The sequence below is a fragment of the Lynx canadensis genome, chromosome A2, assembly GCF_007474595.2.
Source record: "Lynx canadensis isolate LIC74 chromosome A2, mLynCan4.pri.v2, whole genome shotgun sequence".
Taxonomy (NCBI): domain Eukaryota; kingdom Metazoa; phylum Chordata; class Mammalia; order Carnivora; family Felidae; genus Lynx; species Lynx canadensis.
The window spans coordinates 3092411-3115224 of NC_044304.2; the positions used below are offsets into that span (position 1 = coordinate 3092411).

At 61.1% G+C, this 22814-nt stretch overlaps 1 protein-coding gene across 2 annotated transcripts; it reads left to right on the forward strand.

Moving 5' to 3' along the window:
* Positions 1-1800: 1800 nt before the first annotated feature.
* On the forward strand, positions 1801-22697 carry HDGFL2 (HDGF like 2). Of its 2 annotated transcripts, none has more exons than XM_030336994.1 (16): positions 1801-1909; positions 4310-4386; positions 4480-4618; positions 10888-11079; positions 16433-16549; positions 16662-16733; positions 17664-17829; positions 17928-18003; positions 18089-18398; positions 19513-19610; positions 20240-20313; positions 20458-20528; positions 20839-20940; positions 21092-21305; positions 21916-22048; positions 22394-22697. In XM_030336994.1, the coding sequence occupies exons 1-16, from the start codon at positions 1838-1840 to the stop codon at positions 22494-22496; spliced, it is 2016 nt and encodes a 671-aa protein (XP_030192854.1). In that variant the 5' UTR covers positions 1801-1837; the 3' UTR covers positions 22497-22697. The 2 variants fall into 2 exon arrangements, with proteins under 2 accessions (XP_030192854.1, XP_030192857.1); XM_030336997.1 differs by having other exon boundaries at positions 22397-22697.
* Positions 22698-22814: the final 117 nt, after the last annotated feature.

Sequence of the window (22814 nt, forward strand, 5' to 3'; positions counted from 1 at the left end):
CAGTCGGTTGGGAGTCTGGCTCTTGGTTGCTGCTCAGGTCATGATTAGCTGGGAGTCGGCATCCAGCTCTGTGCTGACAGTGTGGAGCCTGCGTGGGATTCTCTCTCCTTCTCTCTCTCTCTCTCTCTCTCTCTCTCTGCCCCTTCCCTGCTCACACTGTCTCTCTCAAAATAAATAAATAAAAACTTGGGGTGCCTGGGTGGCTCAGCTGGTTAAGCGTCCGACTTCAGCTCAGGTCATGATCTCACGGTTCGTGAGTTCAAGCCCCGCGTCCGGCTCTGTGCTGACAGCTCGGAGCCTGGATGGAGCCTGCTTCTGATTATGTCTCCATCTCTCTCTGCCCCTTTCCCCACTCGTGCTCTCTCTCAAATATAAATAAAACGTTAAAAAAATAAAAACTTAAGAACCCGAAGCTAAAGTAAAAGCTAAACTTCTCACAAATGTCCACAAGGCACTACGATAGGTCCTCAGTAGACCCCCAGAGCCTTACCTGCCTGTCCCATTCATTCACTCCACCATCTTTAGCTTAGGCGTTTGCACTTGCTATCAGCTCTGCCTTAAGCGCCCTCTCAGTATCCACTTAGCCGTATTGACCAATTTCTATTCATCCTGCCAGTCTCCAGTTAGACCACATCCTGCAAAAAACCCTCCCTGTTCCCTCCCCCACTACTCAGCATTTTCTTAAGCTCTCTGGCTCTTTTGAGTTCCTACAAAGGGTCCTAATTACAAAGAAATTAAGTGGCTAACAACTTCTAGTACTCCCAGTATTTCTGATTGCCAGGCACACTTCACAGCGCTTTAGGGGTGATGAAATCACCCTAATTTTCACTTTTACGCCCCTCTAAGATAGGCACCCTTATGAGTCCCATTTTATAGGTCGGTAGGCTAAGGCACAGAGTTTAAGGAATTGGGCCACGCAGTGCGCAACAGCTTTCTAAAATGAATATGCATAACGGGTATCTTGTGGCTCGGCTCAAGACATTCCCGGGAGGGAAGAAGTTCCTGCTCAGTGCGCTCTGTGGCTGTTACTCCAAAGAACACCTCAAGTCCCGCCCCTCCCAAGCCCCGCCCCTCGGGCGGGCAACGGCGCGTCCCTATTTTGAGTTGAACCTCTCGTATCACCATATCCAATGGCGAACAGCTGCTTTAGCCCCGCCCCCTGTGGTAGCCAATGACTGCTCCTTACCTTGAGGCCCTTTCGAGTGATAGCCAATGGCCTGAGGCCCTCCGTTCAGCCCCGGCTCGTGGAGCGGGCGGCTTTCAGGGCCCCGCCCCCTGCATTGATTAGGCCTCCTTTCGGTGGTACCCAATGGCCTGCCTCCTACTTTTAAAGCCCTCCTTCCGTGGCGGCCTATGGCCCGCCCCTCTGCCCTAAGCCCCGCCCTGAAGAAGCTTGGCTGGCCGCCTCACCACTCCCTGAAAGCCCCCGTTTCCCTCCTCCCACCTTTCCCCTTTCACCTCCCATAACCTCCGCCCCGCTCCCATTAGGCCTCTGGGTCACGCCTCTTGGCTCTGCCCGTTACCCAATCCCGTTAACTTGCTCTGCTCCAACCCCTCTTCTCATTGGTCCTCATGCTCCTCTATCCCCGCACGTGGTTCTGAGCGACGGCGTCTCCCGCCCGTGACGACCGGAGGGCGGGACTTCCGGAAGCCCGCAGTCCAATAAGCAGGCGCCGGCTCTCTGCCCAGGCGCCCGCCCCCGCCCCCTAGGCGCCCCGCTCCCGCCCCCGGCTTCGCCTCCCGCTGCCGCTGCCGCCGCCGCCGCCGCCGCCGTAGTCGCTGCCGCCGCCGCCGCCGCCGCCGCCGCTTCCTGCGGCCTGGGCCTCCCGCCGCCAGCATGCCGCATGCCTTCAAGCCCGGGGACTTGGTGTTCGCCAAGATGAAGGGCTACCCGCACTGGCCGGCCCGGGTGAGGCCGCGCGGGAGATGGGCCAGGCGGGGGGGTGGGGCAGGAGGGGCCCCGAGCCTGAGGGGCCGTGCACCGGGGGCCTGGAGGTCCCTGAGCTTTAGGGACCCGTGCATCGGGGGTCTGCGGCCCCGGGCCTGAGGGACCCGCGTAACGGGGCTCCGGGGGCCCCGGGCCTGAGGGACCCGCGTAACGGGGGTCTGCGGGCCCCGGGCCTCGGGGACCCGAGGAACGAGGGTCTGGGGGATGCCCTCGGGCCTGAAGGACCCGAGCAACAGGGTTCTCGGGCCCCCGGTCCTGAGGGACCCGCATAACGGGGGTCTGGGGGCCCCGGTCCTGAGGGACCCGCGTAACGGGGTCCTGGGGGCCCTCGGGCCTCAGGGACCCGCGTAACGGAGGGTTTGTGGCGGGGGGGGGGCCCAGTCTTGAGCAAATCGCTCCAAGGGTCGTGGGGTTTGAGGGACCTGGGGCCTGAGGGGGCAGAGTTCAAGTTCAAGTTCAAGTATTTGAGCGAGTAGGTGGTGTGAGGGGAGCGGAGGAAAATGGGGTTTAAAGAGCAGAATCAGACTGATGGGAAGGGGGCGCCTCAGACTGAAGGGTCTCATTGTGGGGCCGCAGGCCGTTTGTGCGGGTGGGCTAGGGTTGTGGGGTACCTGAGGGAGAAGGGTTGAGGGTCAAGGCTGAGGGGGGCTGAGGGAGGTCAAGGCTGGAAAGGGGGCTGGGAGCTGTGTTCACAAGGTCACTGAAGCCGAGAGGACTCTTCTGAGAATGCGGGGTATCGCGGCCCAGAGGTTGGAATGGGACTTACTTGAACCCTGGGGACCGGTGCTCTGTACGGATCCCCTCGCCATCCTCTGGTTGGGGTGTGGGGTGGAGGGAGATCTGGGGGTGGTCCCCCCCCCCCCCCGATGCGCGAATCAGACTCCTTTTCAGCTTCAAACCCGAGAGAGAGCATCTGAGGGAAGGGGTTGAGCCAAGGGGACTTTGGGGATCCCCTTTAGGAAAGCTTGAGATCCGGGGGACGCGGATGGTCCGCCGGGTGCAGGTCTGAAGGCCATCCTGAGTCTGGGAGTCCCAGAGAGTGGAGTCCCAGGCACTGTGTAGGGCAGGCCAGTGTGGACGAGGACCTGGGGGTTGTCCTCCCCGGGTCCTAGGGGTAAAGTCGCCCCCGAACCTAGGTTGGTGGGGAACGCGTGACCGGACTGGCGGAGTTTGGGGGGTGGGAGCAGCGGCGGCAGCAGGGGGCTGGAACGGGAGGAGCCCAGGAGCTGCCCGGTGGCTGGAGATCTCAGCCGCGCTCCCTCTGGGTAGAAGTGAGGCGCAGCGGGCGTCTCGCGGCGCTGGGGGTCTGGGTGGGGAGAGGCTGCCACAGGAGGTCGGGCAGGGGCCAGGGGCTGGTGCTGCTGCTGGCACGTCTGAGCCTCAGGCTCAGAGGCGGGTCCTGGGTGACCTGGAAGCCGGGCCTGGAAGGCGTGGCAGGCTGGTCCTCGGGGTGATGAAGTTTGAGGAAGCGCCTGTGCCGGGGATGCTGGCCGTGGGGGCCTGAGGCCCAGCCACCAAGGACTTTGAAAAGTAGCCCAGAGAACCGGGCAAGGAACCTGGGGTGTGTGTGTGGGGGGGGGCAGGGAAGGTTCCAGCAGCCCCCAGACGTAGAAGAGGATGGGAAGGAATTGTCGGGGACCAGAAAACTCACTTTAACCTGATTTGCTTGGGCTTGTTTTCCTGGGGGACACGGGAGCCTTGAAACTTTACGGGCACTTCCCTTCTTTCCAGAGTACCAGCTTCTCCCTCTCCTCCCCCCCCCCCCCCCCGCCAACCCCCCCCCCCACTCCTGCCGGCTCTCCAAGCCCGGAACATTTCCAAGCACCTGATTGGAAGTGAAGGGGCTGCTAGCCTCCTGTGGGGAGGTGACTGACAGCTGCCGGGGCCCATGGGCCTGTAGGGAGAGGGTGGGACTTCCTGGATGCTCAGGGCCTGTCTCCTGCAGCCCACCCCCCACCCTCTGCATCCTGGGAGCTGCCAGCTGCAGCCTCTGGGAGAGAGACCCCCGATCGCCTCTGTGCGGGAGGGGGTCCCGAGGGAGGGTCCTGGGAGTTCGCAGAAGCTGAGCTTGGCCCCACCTCCTGGCTACTCAGGGCCCCGTATTTGGCTCTGCTCAGGTGAAGCACCTGCCTTGGAGGCAGAACACTCTGGGGGGAGGGGACAGGTGTGTATGGAGGAGGGGGGGTCACGCAGAGGAACGCAGATGCCTAACCGGAACGAGCCCTGTCTCCCTCAGCTGAAGGCTCCCTTTCTCCCAGCATATGCTTTCCCCAAGTAACTTGGCTGATGTCTTGGCCGTTTCCTGGCTCAGGGGGTGACGCTGCCCCCCACAGCCACCCCCTGACCAGCGTCTCCCTGCAGATCGATGACATCGCCGACGGTGCCGTGAAGCCCCCACCCAACAAGTACCCCATCTTCTTCTTTGGTACACACGAAACGTAAGTGTCCCCAGGTGGGGCTTGACCGTCCCCCCTGGTGCCTCCCGGGTGGCCTGACTCACCCGGGACTGGCCCCGTGCCTCCCTTCTCCAGAGCCTTCCTGGGCCCCAAGGACCTGTTCCCTTACGACAAATGTAAAGATAAGTACGGGAAACCCAACAAGAGGAAAGGCTTCAATGAAGGACTGTGGGAGATCCAGAACAATCCCCACGCCAGCTACAGCGCCCCTCTGGTGAGTACCTGGGGGTGGAGAGTGGCTGGCGTGGTGACTGCCGAGCCCACGTCATGCGGGGCTCTTACACATGCCGGGCACCGGAGGTGGTCTGAGCTTGCTCCGTAGGCGAGGAGGAAGGGCTCATTCCCCCTTGACACTGTTCACCTCCGGCCCATCATTCTCTGTCTCCGTCGGGGTCTTCCTGGGCCTCGTGGGAGTTGCGTCGCGTCCCCGGCCCCACCCACTCCGTACTAGCATCACCTCCCCTCCCCAGTCGCGACCACCGAACGCCTCTCCAGACGTTGGCGGGTGCCCCCCGGGTGGGGTGGAGGGGTGCGGGATCACCCCAGGTGAAACCCACTGCTCTGGAATTAGCTTGGGTTTATAATAGTGTTATTACAGCTCTGAAAAAGCCTTTTGTTTGGGGGGGGGGGGGGACGTTGAAGTGAAATTCATGGAAAGCCTTGGAAGGCTGCAGAAGGACGCAGAGAGCTACCTCGCTCTGGGCGTTTGGGGGTGAGGTGCAGATGAGGGGAGGCTGGGCTGCGGTTCTCTGCTCTGCTTTTAGCCACCGAGTTTGGGGTTTTCTGCAGGAGGCAGAGCAGTCTGGCCTCAGGAGGGGTGGGCTTGAGGTTGGCCGGAGGCGGAGCTAACTGCCTGCCGGGGACAGAGCGGCCAGCTCGGGAAGGAAAGGCCCTGCGGCCTGGTCCGTGGGGAGGGACGCAGGAGTCACAGAGGGTCTGGTTCGAGTGAGCGACGGACCCAGGATGTCTGCAGCGTCTAGTCCTGCGTGAGAACTTGGGGTCTCCAGCCTGTGCTGTCCTGCGGCTCGGGCTCCCCCTGAGCCGGGAGCTCACGGTCCAGAATTTAGTAGACGCTGGTGGTGGTTTCCTTTTGCCTCCTGGGGTGGGTCTAGGAGAAGGAGGTCCCCCGCTTTGCTGCCCGTTGTCTCTCCCGGTTTCCCGCGGCCCCCACTCCCCGCTCCCCATCATGGGGCAGTGGGTCAGAAGGTCTTGAAGGCATTTGGGTTCTGCGCGATCCTTTTCTGGCCCCGGCTCAAGTTCTGTTTGGTTACGCGGTAAGCTTCTCGCCTGCTGGTGAATCATCGCACCGTTTAATATTTATTGCACACCAGCAGCTTGGTAAGTGCTGTGTGGATGCCTGCCCTCGAGGAAAGAAACTCAACCGTGGTGCAACCTTGACGTTGAACTGGCCCCACACAGACTCCCCGGGGTAGAAGTGGCTGTAAGAGCGAGAGCTCGTCTTGCTGTTTGGTTTCCCACCGAGCCCGTGGCTCCAAACTGAACGTCTGTTTAAGATGCGGATTCCTGGGCCCCGCCTGCGGAGGTTTTGGGGTCGGCGTGAAGGGCTCAGGCCCGGGACCCCTGAGGTGTTTCTTCCCAAGCACCAGCCTGGATGTCTCCGGCAGAGCCAGGCCATAGGCGGGCTTTCGGAAGCAGCGTTGTGCGGGTACCTGAGCGTTCTCTCTGTTCGCTGTTGACGTTTCTCTTGTATGTCTACATCTTCAGTGGAAAGGCAGGCTCAGGGTACCAAATGGAAAAGGGGGTGTACGAGAGAGCGTGTCTATGGAGAGTGGGAAGTCAGCCCTCCCTCCCGGTCACGGTGCCGCGACGTCCGGTCAAGACAGCCACAGCTCCTCATTCCTGATACATTCTCCCAAGTTCCGTGTTCACGTCAAGCCGTGAACACAGCTTTTCCGTTCTAAAGTCTAGAATTCTTTTTTTTTTTTTTTTTTTAATGTTTATTTTAGAGGGAGAGAGTGCTAGTGTGCACATGTGGGGAGGGAGGGGCAGAGAGAGAGGGAGACAGAGGATCCAAAGTGGGCCCTACACTAACAGCACAGAGCCCGATGTGGGACCGAACTCCCAAACCGTGAGATCGTGACCTGGGCCCAAGTCGCACGCTTAACTGATTGAGGCACCCACGCACGCGCCCCGAAAGCCTGGAATTCTTAACTTTGCTTCTTGTTCTCCAAAATACATCCTTTTTTAATGTTCGTTTATTTATCTTTAATAATCACTGCACCTGTCGTGGGGCTCAAACTCACAACCGCAAGGTCAAGAGTTACATGTTCTTCTGAGCCAACCAGGCTTCCCCCAAAATTTATCTTGACTGTTGGTCTCTGTGCAGAGAACAGCCTCGTTCTTTTCGACAGCCTTAACTCAGCTGGCTCTCTCACTAAGAGGTGACCACTAGCCCTGTTCCCTCACCCCCTTGCCAAGCCGGGAGGTGGAAATGGCATCTGAGCGTGGTTCCAACTTCATGGTCTTAATCCAGTGCTGAGGATGGCCTGGGCAGGTGGCATCTTTTCCGTTTTATTGATGAGCAAACTGAGGCCCAGAGCGACCCAGCTAGAATCTGAGACATCTTAGACCTAAACCAGGGTTTTTCAACATTCGTGCCTGGATCATTCTCATGGCGGGGGGGGGGGGGGGGGGGCTGGGCACTGTGGGGTTTTGAGCAGCGTCCCTGAGCACCACCCCCCACTCGATGCCAGGAGCACCCCCAGTCTCGGCAGCCCTAGATGTCCCCAGACATTGCCAAATGTCTTCCAGGAGACAGACGTCGTTCCTGGTTGAGAACCATTGACGGAGCGTTTTCTAGAAATGCATCCTCGTCCCTCGATAGGGGAAGAGGGAAAGAGACCTGTCTAGGGTTCTCAGCCTAGTTAGAGTGAGCTGGGGCCAAAGCCCGGGCCTCCTGTGTCTCGGGCTGAGTTTCATCGGGCACGGGGGGGCGGGGGGGCCCTGGAGGAGGGCCCAGAGAATCACCTCTGCACAGCGGGTCTGAGGCGAAGCATCCTGCTGGGCTCAAGTTCTGGGTCTACCACCAGTTTACCGTGTGCCTTGGGAATCCACATCACCTCCCTGAACCTCTGTGTCCTCTTCTAAGGCAGAGGGTCATGGTAGTGTCACAGTGCCACAGGGCTGTGGGGGGAACCCCGTGAGCAGACGCACATCAGGCACCTAGCGCAGTGACGCGGTGCTGAGCAGGTGATGGCGGGGTCGGGAGCGAGGCCGGGCCGGATATGACCTTCCCTTTCCATCCCCCCCATCGCCCTCCTGACGCGTGAGGGCCGTGAGAGAAACTGAGGTTCGCCTCGCTCACCAGACCTTTGGGCTCGCGATGGCTGCAGGTTGGCTGGCTCTTGGCCGTGTTTCCTGGCTCCTCCCTGTGCCTCGTGCTTCTCCGTGGGGGTCCCGTTTCCCCAAGGCTTTGCTGGCAGGCAGTGAGACCCCATGGGCTGACCCCCGCCCCGAGATCCAGCGTTCCCGGCCTTATCTACAGGCACAGCGCAGGGCCGGCCACTTACCTTCTGGAGCGTCCACTTGCCCAGTTGTGGGACAGGCCCACCCAGCCCGGCCACCTGGCTGGACGTGAGAGGCACAGGTCGGACCCCGGCTGGTCAGGAGCAACGAGGGGTTTCCGTGAGCAGTCGCTGCGTCCGGTGGCCCCGGCTTAGAGGCCAAGCCAGGCCCGGCCGGCATCTCGCCTCTGTCACACACTCGCCGTGGTCTTGAGCTGTCGTGTCACCCTTTGCTCGTCTGCAAAATGAGGGTGACGGCTCATACCCAGGACGCGCGCACACGCACACACACACACCCAGAGCAAGCTCGGGGTAACGTCTGCCCCCTCGTTTTAGGTTTGGGGCCTGCCCTACCTAGCGTCACGTCTTTTACTCTCGTCAAGCATATCCAGTGTGGGCCCTGTTACGGTGTCTCAGGGGAGACAGAAGGAGCTGCGTGCTGAGCACGAGGTCCTGTCAACACCTGGCCCTTACTCTCCTCGCCTGTTAACCCGGCTGTGTGAAGGCCAGGGTGGGCTCAGGACCCCTCAGTCAGGGAAGGCCTGGGGGGCTTCCTGCAAGAGATCAGGGAACGGGGGATCGGTTGGGCCGGGGGTCCTCCTGTCTCCTCTCCGGCAGCCACGTTTCCCCTCTTCTGAGCCCTTCTGTGCTGATGTCCTACCAAGCGCTTGTCTGGTCCTGTGTCCAGCGCTGACCCCGGTTCCCTTCCCTCCCGGCCCCCCGGCCGCCCGTGCTCCTGCCTCCTTGCTCCCTGGTCCTGGTCTGGCCTCCTGTGTCCAGTCGGCGCGGCCCCCGAGGCTCCTCGCGGACTCGGACCCCTTTCCGTCCTCCCTGCTTGTATCTCGGCCGGCGGGCGGCCCCGGCCCGATCCATCGATCCCCGGCTGTGGTTCCACCGAGGGAGTGTGCCTTTCTCTTGTTGTAAGTTTTTTTTAATGAATTTGGGAAATCCGCTGTTTTAACTATTTTCAACGTGTCCTACAGTGGGTTTTATACATTTGTAGTGTCGTGCAATCGCCACTGCTCTCTAATCGAGAACACTCCATCACCCCACAAGGAAACCCCCCCTTCCTGTTCGCTGTCACCCCCAATTCTCCCCTTCCTGTAGCCCCCGAGAACTCCTTTTTTTTTTTAAAGAAAGAGAGAGAGCTCGATTAGGGGAGGAGGGGAGAGAATCCCAAGCAGGTTCCATGCCTCGTGTGCAGAGTCCAAAGTGGGACTCGATCCCACAAACCTGGGATCGCGACCTGAGCTGGAGTCAAGAGTCGGATGCTCAACTAACTGAGCATCTCCTGAGAACATCATCCCGCCCCTGAGAACTCCTAATCAACTTTCTGTTCCTATGAATTTGCATACTCCAGATTTCATAGAAGTGGAATGCTTCTGGCGTCTTTCACTGCGCGTGTTCCGGGGGTTCATCCACCCTGTAGCGCATATCAGTTTCAGTCCTTTTCGTGGCTGAATAGTATTCTGTCCTATAGCTGCTCTGCACTTTGTCTATTTATTAGTAGGTGGAAATTTGGTGTTTTTGCAGACCGTAGCTCTAAAAAGTCACAGTCTCGGTCTTAAAAGAAATTAATTACTCGGTAAAGAAGTACCGTGAAATAACGGGGTCAGATGTTACCCTCGGACTCTGCTGGGTGCTCCAGGAACGGAGCGGCACCCCCTCTCAGGCCGTGTTGTCTCTCTGTGTTTCCTTGTCTTTCTCCGCATTAGTCCCCGTCGGGGACTGTGAGCTCCCCGAGGGCAGGGACCCTGTCTCACACCGTCTCGCCCCCGCCCCAGCACGAGGCCTCAGGCAGTGGATGTTCTGTGGCACTCAGTGGATGAGTTTGACCAGGACTCATCTGTGTTCCTCCTACAAACGAGATATCCAGAACGGGGTCAGAAACAGGCCCGAGAGAGCCCTGTGGCCTGACCGTCCTTGTGCGACTGCTGGGTCCCCTACATCCCCCATAACCCTGCATCAGCCCTGGCCCAGCCCTCCAGCCTTTCTTCCGCCACATTCTTCGCTCACCGTTGCCCCGGCCACACCGACCTCGCCCGCCCGGTTCTCAGGGGCACCGTCCCTCCCCTCGTGCTGTTCCTGTCCCTTTGCATGCTTGAGATGACTCATCAGCTGAAACGTCCCGCCCTCCGAGGATTCCTCCCCAAAACGCACTTCAGAACATTCCTGCCACCTTACACCCACCTCTCCCTGATTCCTCGGCACCCACGTACCAGTATTTTCCCCTCTCCCCGTCCCCGCAGCGAGACGTTGTTCTGCCGAAATGGCTGCTCTTGGCCTCTCCCGCTAGATGGTAAGCTCCCCGGGGGCAGGGGCCGCGCTGCCTTCACATCTGTGTGTGCTCGCTGCCTGCCCGCCCAGCCCCGTGCCTGGCACCCGCCGCTGCGCGAACGCCCCCGAGCGTGTAAAGGAGCCCGGCACGTGCCGAGCGCGGCGGAAGTGTTTCTGTGGCTGTTCTTGACCGAGCGGGCACTTTGGGTGAAGCAGAAATAGCAGAGCCTGGAAGTTTCGGCCTGGAGGTCCTGTCTTCGTCGCGATGGGCGTACCGACAGTGAACTGGCGAACTTTGGGGGACCGCTTGCCAGCCTGGGCACTGCCCTAAGAATGCCGTGTGCCACTCCGGCCTCATCCTTGCCACAGCCCCGAGAGGCCAAAGTCGTGCCACCCGTCTCCCTCAGATGTGGAAACTGAGGTCCCGAGAGGCTAAGTCACAGACCGGCCTGAGGTTTGACCTTGGACCCTGGCACACACCGCATGTGCCCATCTTGCCTTTGGGCCTCAATTCTTTAGTCTTTCCGGGCCGCCCCGTTTGGAAAGCCAGGGGGCCAGACCCTGACATTTGCGACCCCGCCGTGGGATCTGTCCTCGGGGTCACTGTCCCGGCTGGGGAATCCGCCCAAGCCTGCTGGTGACTGGTCTGTGCCCCCCCCCCCCCACTGTCTCGCCCCCCCAGCCGGTGAGTTCCTCTGACAGCGAGGCCCCCGAAGCCGACCCGGCGGGCGGGAGCGAGGACGACGAGGTCCGGGGGGTCATGGCCGTCACAGCTGTGACCGCCACAGCGGCCAGCGACAGGATGGAGAGCGACTCCGACTCGGACAAAAGCAGCGACAACAGTGGCCTGAAACGGAAGGCCGCAGCCCTGAAGGTAGGGGTGGGGCGGGAGCCCTTGGCCTGGTGGGGGGGCGGGGGGGAGGTGGCAGCCCAGCCTCTCTCTGCCCCCCGCCCCCAGCAGCCTGGGCTCCCCCCGCTGCCTTTCTTGTTTTCAACGCACGGTTCCATCATGATTTGTTTCATTTATTTTTGTTTGTTATCATTTTTTTACGTATGTCATTTCATTACTCTTTATAACGTTCCTCGGTAGATATTACCGTTTCCGCTTCATAGATTGTCATCTCGAGGAGGGGGTGTGCCTAGCCCGGGTCTGTAGTGTGAGCTGAAATGCCTTCCTGTATTATTAACCCGACCTTTTACTCAACACCAGCCAGACTGAACAGATCCCAGCAGAAGTAGAATGCACGTGCTCGCTCTTGGCTTTTCCCTCCCAGGAGCCTCCTAGCTGAAATTATGCCCGTAACCTGAATATGCAGATAATTTTTCTGGGTGTTTAACATGCTTTTTGAAAATTGAGATACCACTCACATAGCGCGAAATTCACCCTTTCAAAATACACAGTTCACTGGTTCTTAGTACATTCACAGAGCTGTGCAGCCGCCACCACCGGCGAGTTCCAGAACATTCCGTCACTCCGAAAGAAACCCTGTCCGCCTTAGCAGTCATCCGCCAGCCCCCACGAGCCCTCTTCCTGTCCGTGGATGAGCCCGTTCTGGACGTTTCACACACGCAGACCCACACCCCACGTGGCCTCTTGTGTCCGGTTCCCTCCCTGAGCGTCGTGTGTTCGGGGTCGGTCCGCGGGGCGGCGGGGGTGGGCGCCTCGCTCCTGCTCGCGGCCGAGGGACGTGCGCGTGTGCGGTGGACACGTATTTACCAGTTGATAGACATCTGGGTTGTGTCCACTGTGGTCCGCTGTGAACACACTGCCGTGCACGTGCGTGTGCAGGTTTCCGTGAGGACGTGAGTTCTCGGTTCCAGAGACAGTCTCTTGCCCTTTCTCTTCTCTGCCTTTTGACTGCCTCTGAGCATCTGGGTGCGGGATGAAAAGGCGGGGACCTAGCGCCACTGTCTTGCACAGGCTTTCCTACCATTACTGATAAAAATAACGTTTCTTTTGGCTCCAATCCTCACGATAAGCCGTGCTTGTCGTCAGGTATGAGACGCGAAAGGTGCGGAGAAGCCGGTAGAAAATATCCGTGTTAGGTGCGCGGGCTGCTGTGCCGGGGACTGGAAACGCCCTGGCGGGTTTGTCTGCGATCCCGAGTGTGCCTCACACGGGGTGCAGGTGTGAGCGCGGGTGGGGGTGTGGATGCGGGCGGGGGCGCGGGGGTGCGGGTGGGGGTGTGAAGCACAGAATCGGCAGCCGTCCACACGGTGTCTGTTTGCTGAGCATTTCTTGGTCATTAAGTACTGTTTTACGACGAGGTCCTCAGTGGTCGAGAAGCAGTCTGTGATTTCTCACCGGTACGTTAGTAAGACCGTCGGGCGTTCAGGGGGGCACCTGGGTGGCTCGGTCGGTTAAGTGTCTGGCTCTTGATTTTGGCTCAGGCCACGATTTCTCTGCGCTCCTAGCGTGGGGTCTGTCTGTTGCTCCCCTGCTCGCTTGCCCTCTCTCGCTGTTTCAAAAGCGAATGCGTAAAAGAAAAAGGAAAAAAAAATTCGTTGGGCATTTAGCTCCAAGTTTTTATGGTGCGCTTGGCATTGTTTTGTCAAATTCCCCATTATTTCTGTTTACGGCTGTTGGAGACACTAAATAGAAATGCGTAGAAAACAACCCTGCCCCGTGCCACCCCTGAGAGATAAACCCCTATTTGTTTTTTTGTGTTTTTTTTATTAAGAATTTTTTAAAGTTTATTTTGAGAGAGAGAGAGAGAGAGAGAGAGGGAGTGTGTGTGTGAGTGCGTGGGAGGGAGCAGAGAGAAAGGAGGACAGAGGGTCGGAAGCAGGCTCTGTGCTGACAACACAGAGCCCGACGTGGGGCTCGAACTCATGAACCTTGAGACCATGACCTGAGCCAAGTCAGATGCTCAACTGATTGAGCCGCCCAGGTGCCCCTAAACCCCTGTTTGTAAGTCACTACTTAGATTTTTTGGGTCACTTTTGCATTAAACAGATACAAGTTTTTATTACAACCCCGTTTAACCGCACCGGGGAACATTTAAAAGCGCTTTTCCCCGGGAGCCCCATCCCCTAGCCCACCCGCAGCTGCCCTTTCAAATCTGATCTGTGAGGGGCTGTGGTTTTCCCGCGGGGCCGGCTTTATACATTCTCTCTTCAGCCAACAACTTGTTGGCTGGTCTTCTCATCTGTCCTCTGAGTGGTTCCACGGACGGCCTCCTTCGTGAGGCAGATCCCGACGCCAGCTCTTGGGGACGGGGTCCCGGCCCTGCCCGCCCAGCCGGGGTCTCTGTGCTCTCTGGGGCTCCAGGATCTCGCAGCTCGGGGCCCCTCGCCATTGCTTCCCCTTGCACCCTGGCGTCAGGGGGAAGGGTCCTGGGTCACCCTAGTCTTTGTGATGCCCTTTGGTCTGGGGAAGGAGGCCACGGCCGGCTTGAAACGCTTCTCCTAGAACTGCCTGGCGACTGGATCCCCTGAGCGCCTGCGTTGAGAAGGGAGAGCATACAGCGCCCCTAGGCTGCAGGTCGTCTGTGTCCCGAGAGGGAGTACCAAGTGCCCCGGGCTTCAGCTCGGCCGCCCACGAAGGGGGGCCAGACTCCACACCTGACCACACAGCCCTGCAGGTCCGGCCCCGACAGTCCCCGTCCCTCCCCTGACCACTCACTAGCCACGCTGCCTTCCCCTGTGGAGCTTTGTGCTTACCATCTCTCCCGCCCCTCTGTCCCCCCGCCTGTCCTTCCTCCATCCCTCTGTCCCCCCTCCGTCCCTCCGTCCCTCTATCCTCCCTCCATCCCTCTGTCCTCCCTCTGTCCTCCCTCCATCCCTCCGTCCTCCCTCCGTTTCTCTGTCCTCCCTCTGTCCCGTCCTGGTCCCCCATACGCGAGTAACCCTTCTCTCAGATTTGCACGGAATGTTTCCGTTTGCCTCTCCTGGCTGGAACATGTTGTGCGACAGTAGGGGGCCTTATCTCTCCCCAGTGGGTCACTGAGTGTACATGTGTGCCGGCTGGCCTCACAGAGTCCCGTGCACTAGACGGCTTGCACACCAGTCAGTATTCCTGGAGGCAGCAAGTCTGAGATCAAGGTGTTGGCAGGCCTGGTTCCTTCTGAGGCCTCTCCCTGGCGTGCACATGCCGTGCCCCCATCCCGTGTCCTCACGTGGTCGTCCCTCTGTGGCCATGTCCTGATCTCTTCTTATAACGACACAGGTCCCACTGGATTAGGGCCACTCCAGTGACATCATTTTAACTTAATTATATCCTTAAAGACCCGGTCTCCGAACACAGTCCCGTTCTAAGGTCCTGAGGGTCAGGGCTTCAACAGGTGAATTTTAGGGGGACACAGTCCAGCCCACCATGCCCTGGACAGGGCACGGAGCGGGGGAGATGCTCCGGTGACAGTGGTTAGGAGAACCACTGCATCTCCGATGTGACAAAACAGAGGCAAAGCGCCATTGAACTCAGCACTGGCTGGCTGGGGAGGCCTGGGTTTTCCCTGGCTGAGATCTACTTCTAAAGCTTAAAGAATCTTAAAGATTCTTATGTTGGCTTCTTTGGGTGGATGTCAGAGAATGCGTGGACCCCTGAAACTGAATTCAGGTTGTTTGTGTGTATGTGTGTGTGTGTGCATGTGTTTATTTATCTTTAATTTATTTTTTTCTTTTAAATGTTTATTTATTTTTGAGAGAGAGGGAGAGCACAAGCAGAGGAGGGACAGAGAGAGAGAAAGAGAGAGAGAGACACAGAATCTGAAGCAGCTCCAGGCTCTGAGCTGTTAGCATAGAGCCCAGTGTGGGGCTCGAACTCGTGAACTGTGAGATCATGACAGCCGAAATCAGACACTTAACTGATGGAGCCACCCAGGCGCCCCGATTTTTTTTTATCCTTTTATTGAGGTAAGGTTCACATTAAAAAATCAGCCATTCTAAATTTTTTTTTTTTTCAACGTTTATTTATTTTTTTTTTGGAACAGAGAGAGACAGAGCATGAACGGGGGAGGGGCAGAGAGAGAGGGAGACACAGAATCGGAAACAGGCTCCAGGCTCCGAGCCGTCAGCCCAGAGCCCGACGCGGGGCTCGAACTCACGGACCGCGAGATCGTGACCTGGCTGAAGTCGGACGCTTAACCGACTGCGCCACCCAGGCGCCCCAAAAATCAGCCATTCTAAAATGCACAGCTCTGGGGCGCCCGGGTGGCTCAGTCGGTTAAGCGTCCGACTCTTGGTTTTGGCTCAGGTCATGATCTCGCAGTTTTGTGGGTTTGAGGCCCATGTCGGGCTCTGCACTGGTGGCACGGAGCCTGCTTGGGATTCTCTCTCCCACTCTCTCTGCCCCTCCCCTACTCGTGCTGTTTCTGTCTCTCAAAATAAATAAGTAAACTTAAAAAAAAATAAAATGTACAGCTCAGGGACATTAAGCACACTCACACAGTTTTGCAAATCCCCCCACGTTTTCCAGAACTTTCCATCTCCCCAAACTGAGACTCTATCCCCGTGAAGCACTGACTCCCCACCCCCGGCTCCCACCATCCACTCTCTGACTCTATGGACAGGACTCCTCTAGGGACCCCCTGTGAGTGGGGTCACACAGGACGTGTCCTTCTGTGTCTGGCCTCTGTCACTGTGCACAGTGTACTTAAGGTTCAAGATCCCTGTTTTGTTTTATTTTTTTTTGAGAGAGAGAGTGAGCAAGCGTGCGCATGTGAGTGGGGGAGGGACAGAGAGGGAGAGGAAATCTCCAGCGGGCTCCGCGCTGTCAGCACAAAGCCCGATGTGAGGCTCAGACCCATGAACCATGAGATCGTGACCTGTGCCGAATTCAAGAGTCTCATGCTAGGGGCGCCTGGGTGGCACAGTCGGTTAAGCGTCCGACTTCGGCTCAGGTCATGATCTCGTGGTTGGTGGGTCCGAGCCCTGCATCGGGCTCTGTGCTGACAGCTCAGAGCCTGGAGCCTGCTTCATATTCTGGGTCTCTCTCTCTCTCTCTCTCTCTCTCTCTCTCTGCCCCTCTCCCGCTCATGCTGTCTCTCTTTGTCTCTCAAAAATAACCATTAAAAAAAAAAAAAAGAGTCTCATGCTTGACTGAGCCCCCCAGGCACCCCAGGATCCCTGGTTTTTAGTCAGATCCTGCAAGGGGTCCCTGCCACCTCCCAAGGATTCCAGAACCTCAGCTCTTCTCCAGGGTGTGAGCGGCCAGGCGGGAGACGGCTGTGCCGAGCACACAGGCGAAATTTCTGATCGCTCCTGTGCTCGGGCTGCGCTCTTTCTAGATGTCGGTCTCAAAACGAGCTCGAAAGGCCTCCAGCGACCTGGATCAAGCCAGCGTGTCCCCATCCGAGGAAGAGAACTCAGAAAGCTCTTCTGAGTCAGAGAAGACCAGTGACCAGGTGAGCAGGTGGCTGCCTCCGGGGGCGGGCAGGCGGGCGCACGCACGCACGGGGGCCGAGCCGGGGCCAGTCCGTGGGGCCCACACTCAGCGCCTTCTCTCTCTCCGCCCAGGACTTCACCCCCGAGAAGAAAGCTGTGGTGCGGGCGCCTCGGCGGGGCCCCCCTGCGGGACGGAAGAAAAAGGTAGAGGGGTTTTTTCGTGTCTTGTTCCCACCTGCCTGCCTGCGGGAACCCCCGAGAGGCTCTGTGTGGTCACCAGCCACTGCCCGTGGGTAGAGTCTGTCATTTCTGGAGGAGGGTAGGGCCCAGGCCACCAGGGATCACCACCGTCTGCCTCTGCCTCCACCGACGGCTTTGGTGTGTGGTTTCCGAGGGTGGAGTGTGCAGGGCCCGTCTGTGGGCCGGAGGCCGCCCGGCTGCCACCACTCCTGAGAGGAACACAGAGGCCGGTGCAGAAACTGGGGTGCTGGAACGCTGGCCTCAGAAGGGAGAGGGGTGTCCTTAGGGGCCCCGTGTGAGGCAGGGAGAGTGGGTGTGTGTGGAGGGGAATGCACGCGTGTTGTGTGTCCGCATCCCGCGGATGGTGTGCGTGTGTTCGAGTGTGCGCGTTAGGTGCTTGGGTGTGTATGAGCGTGCCACCTGTGTGCATGGGAGTGGGGAGCAGGATGGGGGCGGAGACAGGAGGAGGGCCCTCCTCTCACTGGGCCTCCCGCCCCTATTCTGCACTGGGAAGGGCTGTAGGGGCGCGTGGGGGGGTGGGTCTCAGTCGGTCCAACGTCCAACTCTTGGTTTCGGCTCCGGTCGTGATCCAGGGTCGAGGGATCGAGCCCCGCATCAGGCTCTGCACTGTGTGGGGAGCCTGCCCGAGATGCTCTGCCTTCCCCTGCCCCTCTCCCCTGCTCACGCGCCTGCTCTATCTGAAATAAAATTAAAAAACCAACCAAGAGCTCTAGCCCCGGAAAGCGCGGCGGCTCTCCTCTGCCTCCCCCCGCTTCCCCGAGGGGATGAGGCCCGGGACCCCCCCACGCCGAGCCCAAGGAAGAGGCGGTTGTTTGCGGGGAGGGGGCTGCCCGTGGCCTGTGTCCTCACCTCTGCACCCCCCGCCTCTCTCAGAAGGCGCCCTCGGCCTCCGACTCCGACTCCAAAGCGGAATCCGACGGGGCCAAGGGCGAGCCTGTGGCCGTGGCCAGGTCCGCGCCGTCCTCTGCCTCCTCCTCTTCCTCCTCCTCCTCCGACTCGGACGTGTCGGTAAAGAAGCCTCCTCGGGGCCGGAAGCCAGGTAGGGCGCGGGCCGGGGCGCCCCCTCCCCCACCCCCACCCCCCGCGCCGTCCTGGGGGAGAGATCCCTCGCCGACCGCCCCCCCCCCTTCCCTGCAGCTGAGAAGCCGCCCCCGAAGCCCCGCGGCCGGAAGCCGAAGCCAGAGCGGCCCCCGAGCAGCTCGAGCAGCGACAGGTGGGCGGCAGGCCAGGGCGGCGGGCGGGCGGGCTGGCGGGCGGGCGGCGCGCCCCCGGGCCCTCTAACGGGCGCGCCTCCGCAGCGACAGCGACGAGGTGGACCGCATCAGCGAGTGGAAGCGCCGGGACGAGGAGCGAAGGCGGGAGCTGGAGGCCAGGCGGCGCCGAGAGCAGGAGGAGGAGCTGCGGCGGCTCCGCGAGCAGGAGAAGGAGGAGAAGGAGCGGCGGCGGGAGCGCGAGCGCGGGGAGGCCCCCGCCGGGGGCAGCGGGGGCAGCAGCGGGGACGAGCCGGGCGACGAGGACGAGCCCGTGAGGAAGCGCGGCCGCAAGGGCCGGGGGCGGGGGCCGCAGTCCTCGTCCGACTCGGGGCCCGAGGCCGAGCCGCAGCGAGAGGTGCGTCCTGCTGGCGCGGATGCGGCGCTACCCGCTAACCGGGAGCGCGGGCCCGGCGGGTCCCTTCCCGCCGCCCGCCGGGTCGGCGCCGGTGGGGGTGGGGGTGGGGGTGAAGCGGTGAACGAGACACACAGACCTGCGCCGTGGAGGAGCCGGGGTTCGCGTGAGGGGGCCAGACGGGGGACGACGTGAGGTGCGTTCTAGCACGTTGGGTGCGAAAGACAAGAAGGCAGGTCAAGGGGCATGAGCTGTCGGGTGGGCTTTTCAGTTTTAGGTGGGGTAAACCCTAAAGGCTTTAGCTGAGAAGATGCCGTGTGCCGTGAAGTAAGGATCTGAATGGAGTGAGAGGTGGTCTGGGAGAGTATCTGGGGAAACAGCACGCTGGGCTGAGAGCACAGTCTGTGCAAAGGCCCTGGGGCAGGACCAGGCCTGGTGTGTTGGAGCAACAACCAGGGGGCCCATGTGGGTAGAACGGAGAGGTGGAGGGGGGAGAAAGAGGAGAGGGGATGGGGCAGGTCGTCCCGGGCCTTGGGGTCTCAGGGAGGACTTGGGCTTTTCCCCCAGGGAGGTGGGAGCCCTGAAGGGCTGTGGGCCGAGGAGGGCAGACTTGACTCCTGTGTTCACAGGTGCCCTCTGGGTGCTGCGGGGGGCAGGACTCTGGGACGAGTGGGGAGCAGATAGGCCTCTGTGAGCATGAGGGGTGACCCGCAGGCCCAGGGCAGCCCTGCAGGCTCGTCAACACCCCGCTTTCCTGGCACTCGCAATCTGCCTGGATCTGAGCCTCACTTCCAGGCCTGTCACCTTCTAGACCGAGCCCCACGGGACAGAGGACGACCTTACTCTCTCCCTGTTTTCCCTCGGTCACAAAAAAGGGCCCAAGATCCCTGCCGCAGGAAGTGCAGATTGTGGGGCCGCTCCTCCCGTTGAGTGAGTGGTCCTTGTAGGGCCTGAGACGCTGTCACCTGGGGCACGTGCTGGACCAAGGGGTCGTTCTTCCCGTCCTGCCCCGTCCGCCAGTTCCCGACAGTGCAGTGGTGGCAGGCGGTGGCAGGCTGAACCTCTAAAGGGAGCGCCCGCTGCCCGCCACAGCCCTGACCCTCTCTGGACGCTGCAGGCAAAGAAGGCGGCCAGACAGTCACAAAGCACAGAGCCCTCGAGGAGACCCAGCCAGAAGGAGAAGAGAGGGCGCCCCGAGGAGAGGCCCCGAGCCAGGTCGGACCCGCTTTGCCTCTCCTCCCGCGGCTACCTGGGGGCCCACCTGCCCCGTTCTGGTCCCTGCGGCTCCCGGCCTCCTGGGGATCCGTCCCCCCTCACCCCGTACAGGAGGGACCCGACTTCCGAAATCAGTCTTGGAGATAGATCCAAACCAAGTGGGGCCCCGTCAGTAGGAACCACTGCTCCAGACTGAGGTTCTGCCCCCAGTGGACACCACCCCACCTATCTGGTTGTCACGCTGGGGGTGTTCCTGGCATTGAGGGGGTGGGGCCAGCTTGTTGCCCAGCCCCCCACAGGGCCCGGATGTTCCTCAGAGAGCGACCCGCCCCTTGTCAGCAGTGCTGAGGGGGGGACCCTGTCCCCCAGACCAGTGGTCCTCAGACTGGAAATCCAAGCCTGGGGGATACAGCCCATCCCCCTGCCCGCTTGCTAACCGGGAATCCAGCATCAGGGAATGAACCTTCCCGATGGGAGTTTGGCGGCTGCCTAGACCAGGTCCCAGTGGGCCCTGATCCCTCCTCCTCCCCGACCACGCACACAGAGGCCCCCGGGGGCAGGAAGGCCATGGCAGGGCAGGGGGGGCTACGCGGCAGGCGAGGGTAGGGCTAAGGGGTGTGACTCCACAGGCCCCCCAAGGTGGAGCGGACCCGGAAGCGGTCAGAAGGGTTCCCGCCCGACCGGAAGGTGGAGAAGAAGAAAGGTGAGGAGGGCGGGCCACCAGGGCAGGTCCTCTGCTCCCATGCACGTGCACGGGTCGAGGAAGCTGGTCGGGTGGCGGGACCGGGCCAGGGTGGTTTCTGCGGCTGCAGTCACGTGCAGGTGCTGCGTTCTCTCCTGGCCGCAGAACCTTCCGTGGAGGAAAAGTTGCAGAAGCTGCACAGCGAGATCAAGTTCGCCCTGAAAGTCGACAATCCGGTGAGACCCTCCTCGGGGTGCGGAGGTTCCTCCAGGCCAGGCAGTCCCCCAGCCCCTCGTGTGTGGAGCCCCTGAGAAGTTCTGGGAAACTGAGGCAAACCCTGGGTCTCGGTTCACCTGGCGTCCTCCAGCAGGGGGCGCCACCCGGGGTGTGCTGCTTGGTGTCCCCACAGGTGGCACCGAGCGGTCCTCCAGGTTCTGGTTCTCAACCACCACCCCTGGGGGTCCCTGTCACTCCGCCTGCCCCCCAGGGCACTCCCTAGGGTCCCCTCAGCTAGGTGCCGCCCCTCCTCCTCTCCCCACCCTGCAGGATGTGAAGAGGTGTCTGAATGCGCTGGAGGAGCTGGGGACCCTGCAGGTGACCTCACAGATCCTCCAGAAGAACACAGATGTGGTGGCCACACTGAAGAAGGTGCGGTGGGATCCTAGCAGCGGAAGGGCCTGGTGGCGGGCGGGGGTAGGGGTCCTGAGGGGCACGGCCTGGGAGGTGGCGGCCTTGGAGGCGGGGCTCTGGCGGGGGGCGAGACCCGCTGCGTCTCCTGAGCGGGCCTCTTGTGGGTCAGATCCGCCGTTACAAGGCCAACAAGGAGGTGATGGAGAAGGCCGCAGAGGTCTACACCCGGCTCAAGTCTCGGGTCCTGGGACCAAAGATCGAGGCCATCCAGAAGGCGACCAGAACTGGGACGGAGAAGGAGAGGGCCGAGGTGGAGAAGGCAGAGGAGGCGCTGGCCGGAGAGGAGGCCCCCACGGAGAGGGCGGAGGACGAGCTGAGCGCTGGTGAGGAGCAGGGCGGGAGCCCTCGTAGACCCTCAGAGCCAGACAGCACGGGAAGCCGTGCGTGCGTGGGGGCCGCGTGTGGGAGCGTCGCGGGACAGGCTGGCTGGACCTGGGAGGGCCAGGGGCGGGCTGAGAGGAGAAAGAAGGTGTTTCCCGAAGGGACAGTGGTGCTGGGTCCCTCAGCGACAAAGGGGCTGTCGCGCTGTCCTTCCCGCTAGGGTTACGTGGTGCTGATGGGGGCTGCGGAGGTGCTCCTTCTTCAGACCTGAAGCCTCCGCAGCCCCAGGGCCGGCCCGCAGGGGGCGTCTCCTTATTTCTGTCCCCAGACTCTGCACACGTGTTTCCCCGCTCATTTACCAGTCGCTCCCTGTCTCAGGCTTGTATGTGCCGGGGCCCAGAGCCGGCTGCAGAACCCGGCACGTGCCCCAGCCTGACGGACGAGCAGTCCCGATGGGTCTGGGAAGTGTGGGCCGGGGGCATGTGGTGGGTGCCCTGCGCCGGGGCCCTCGAGGTGGGTGGAGGCTCCTTTAGGGCTCCTGTCCCCAAACCAGCTCTCTCGCTTGCTCCCGGCGGGCAGGGCCACGGGGTCACGAGCCCTTCTCCCACCCAGATCTCTCAGCCCCGGTGAATGGCGAGGCCACGTCCCAGAAAGGGGAGAGCGCAGGGGACAAGGAGCAGGAGGAAGGACAGAATTCCGAGGAGGGGCTGGGGTGCGGCTCCTCTGAAGAGCCCTTACACAACGAGTAAGTATCGCCGGGGGCCGCGGCCACGGGGGCAGCTTCCTGAGAAGGCGCCCACCGCGCGGGCTGCTCGCACCCGCCACCCCTGCCGCTGACCCGTGGGTCCCCCATCCAGGGAGCTGCTCTGGGCCCGGCCCCCCGGGAGGGTGGCTTCCTCCCGTCGCTCCGGGAACGGGCGCGTGGGCTCCTGGGTGCGGACGCCGCCGTGGTGAGGACCCTGGGTCCGCCCTGCGGCCCGGCTGGGGCGGCGGAGGGCGCTCCGGACACGGCCGCGCTCCCTGGGCGCTGGGTCTCTGCTGGCGGTGGAGGGCCACGTGCTCACCCGCACCCGTGCTGTGTCCCCACCAGCAGTGCGCAGGAGGCCCCCGAGCTGGACGTGCCCGGAAAGGAGCGGCAGGAGCGCTCGAGGGTGCGGATAGCCTCAGAGTCCCTGGACGAGGAGGACAGCTGAGCCCCGGCGGCCAGGCCCACCCGTCGCACGTAGATGCCCCAGGCCTGCCCCGGCCCCCGCCCACCACCCAAGGAGCAGAGACCTGTCGGGGAAGCGCTGTGCTGTCCCTTTGTATCTGTCCCCTGGGTTGTTTTTCTGCCTAACTTCTGTGATTTCCAACCAACATGAAATGACTATAAAGGGTTTTTTTAATGAAAGTCACTTTTATTGACTTGGTTGTCTAGTGTTGCTGGGGCAGTTGTCCAGGACCCGTCCAGGGACGAAGGATTTAAGCCGTAGCATTCACAGCGAACGTGAACTTGGTTGCGAAGGTGCCCC

What these genes read in the sequence shown, in the direction of transcription:
- HDGFL2 (XM_030336994.1), top strand. Translation starts at nt 1,838, where the DNA reads ATGCCGCATGCCTTCAAGCCCGGGGACTTGGTGTTCGCCAAGATGAAG. An exon ending in ACCCGCACTGGCCGGCCCGG is followed by an intron (nt 1,910 to 4,309) that starts GTGAGGCCGCGC and finishes GTCTCCCTGCAG; the next exon opens with ATCGATGACATCGCCGACGG. An exon ending in TGGTGGCCACACTGAAGAAG is followed by an intron (nt 20,941 to 21,091) that starts GTGCGGTGGGAT and finishes CTTGTGGGTCAG; the next exon opens with ATCCGCCGTTACAAGGCCAA.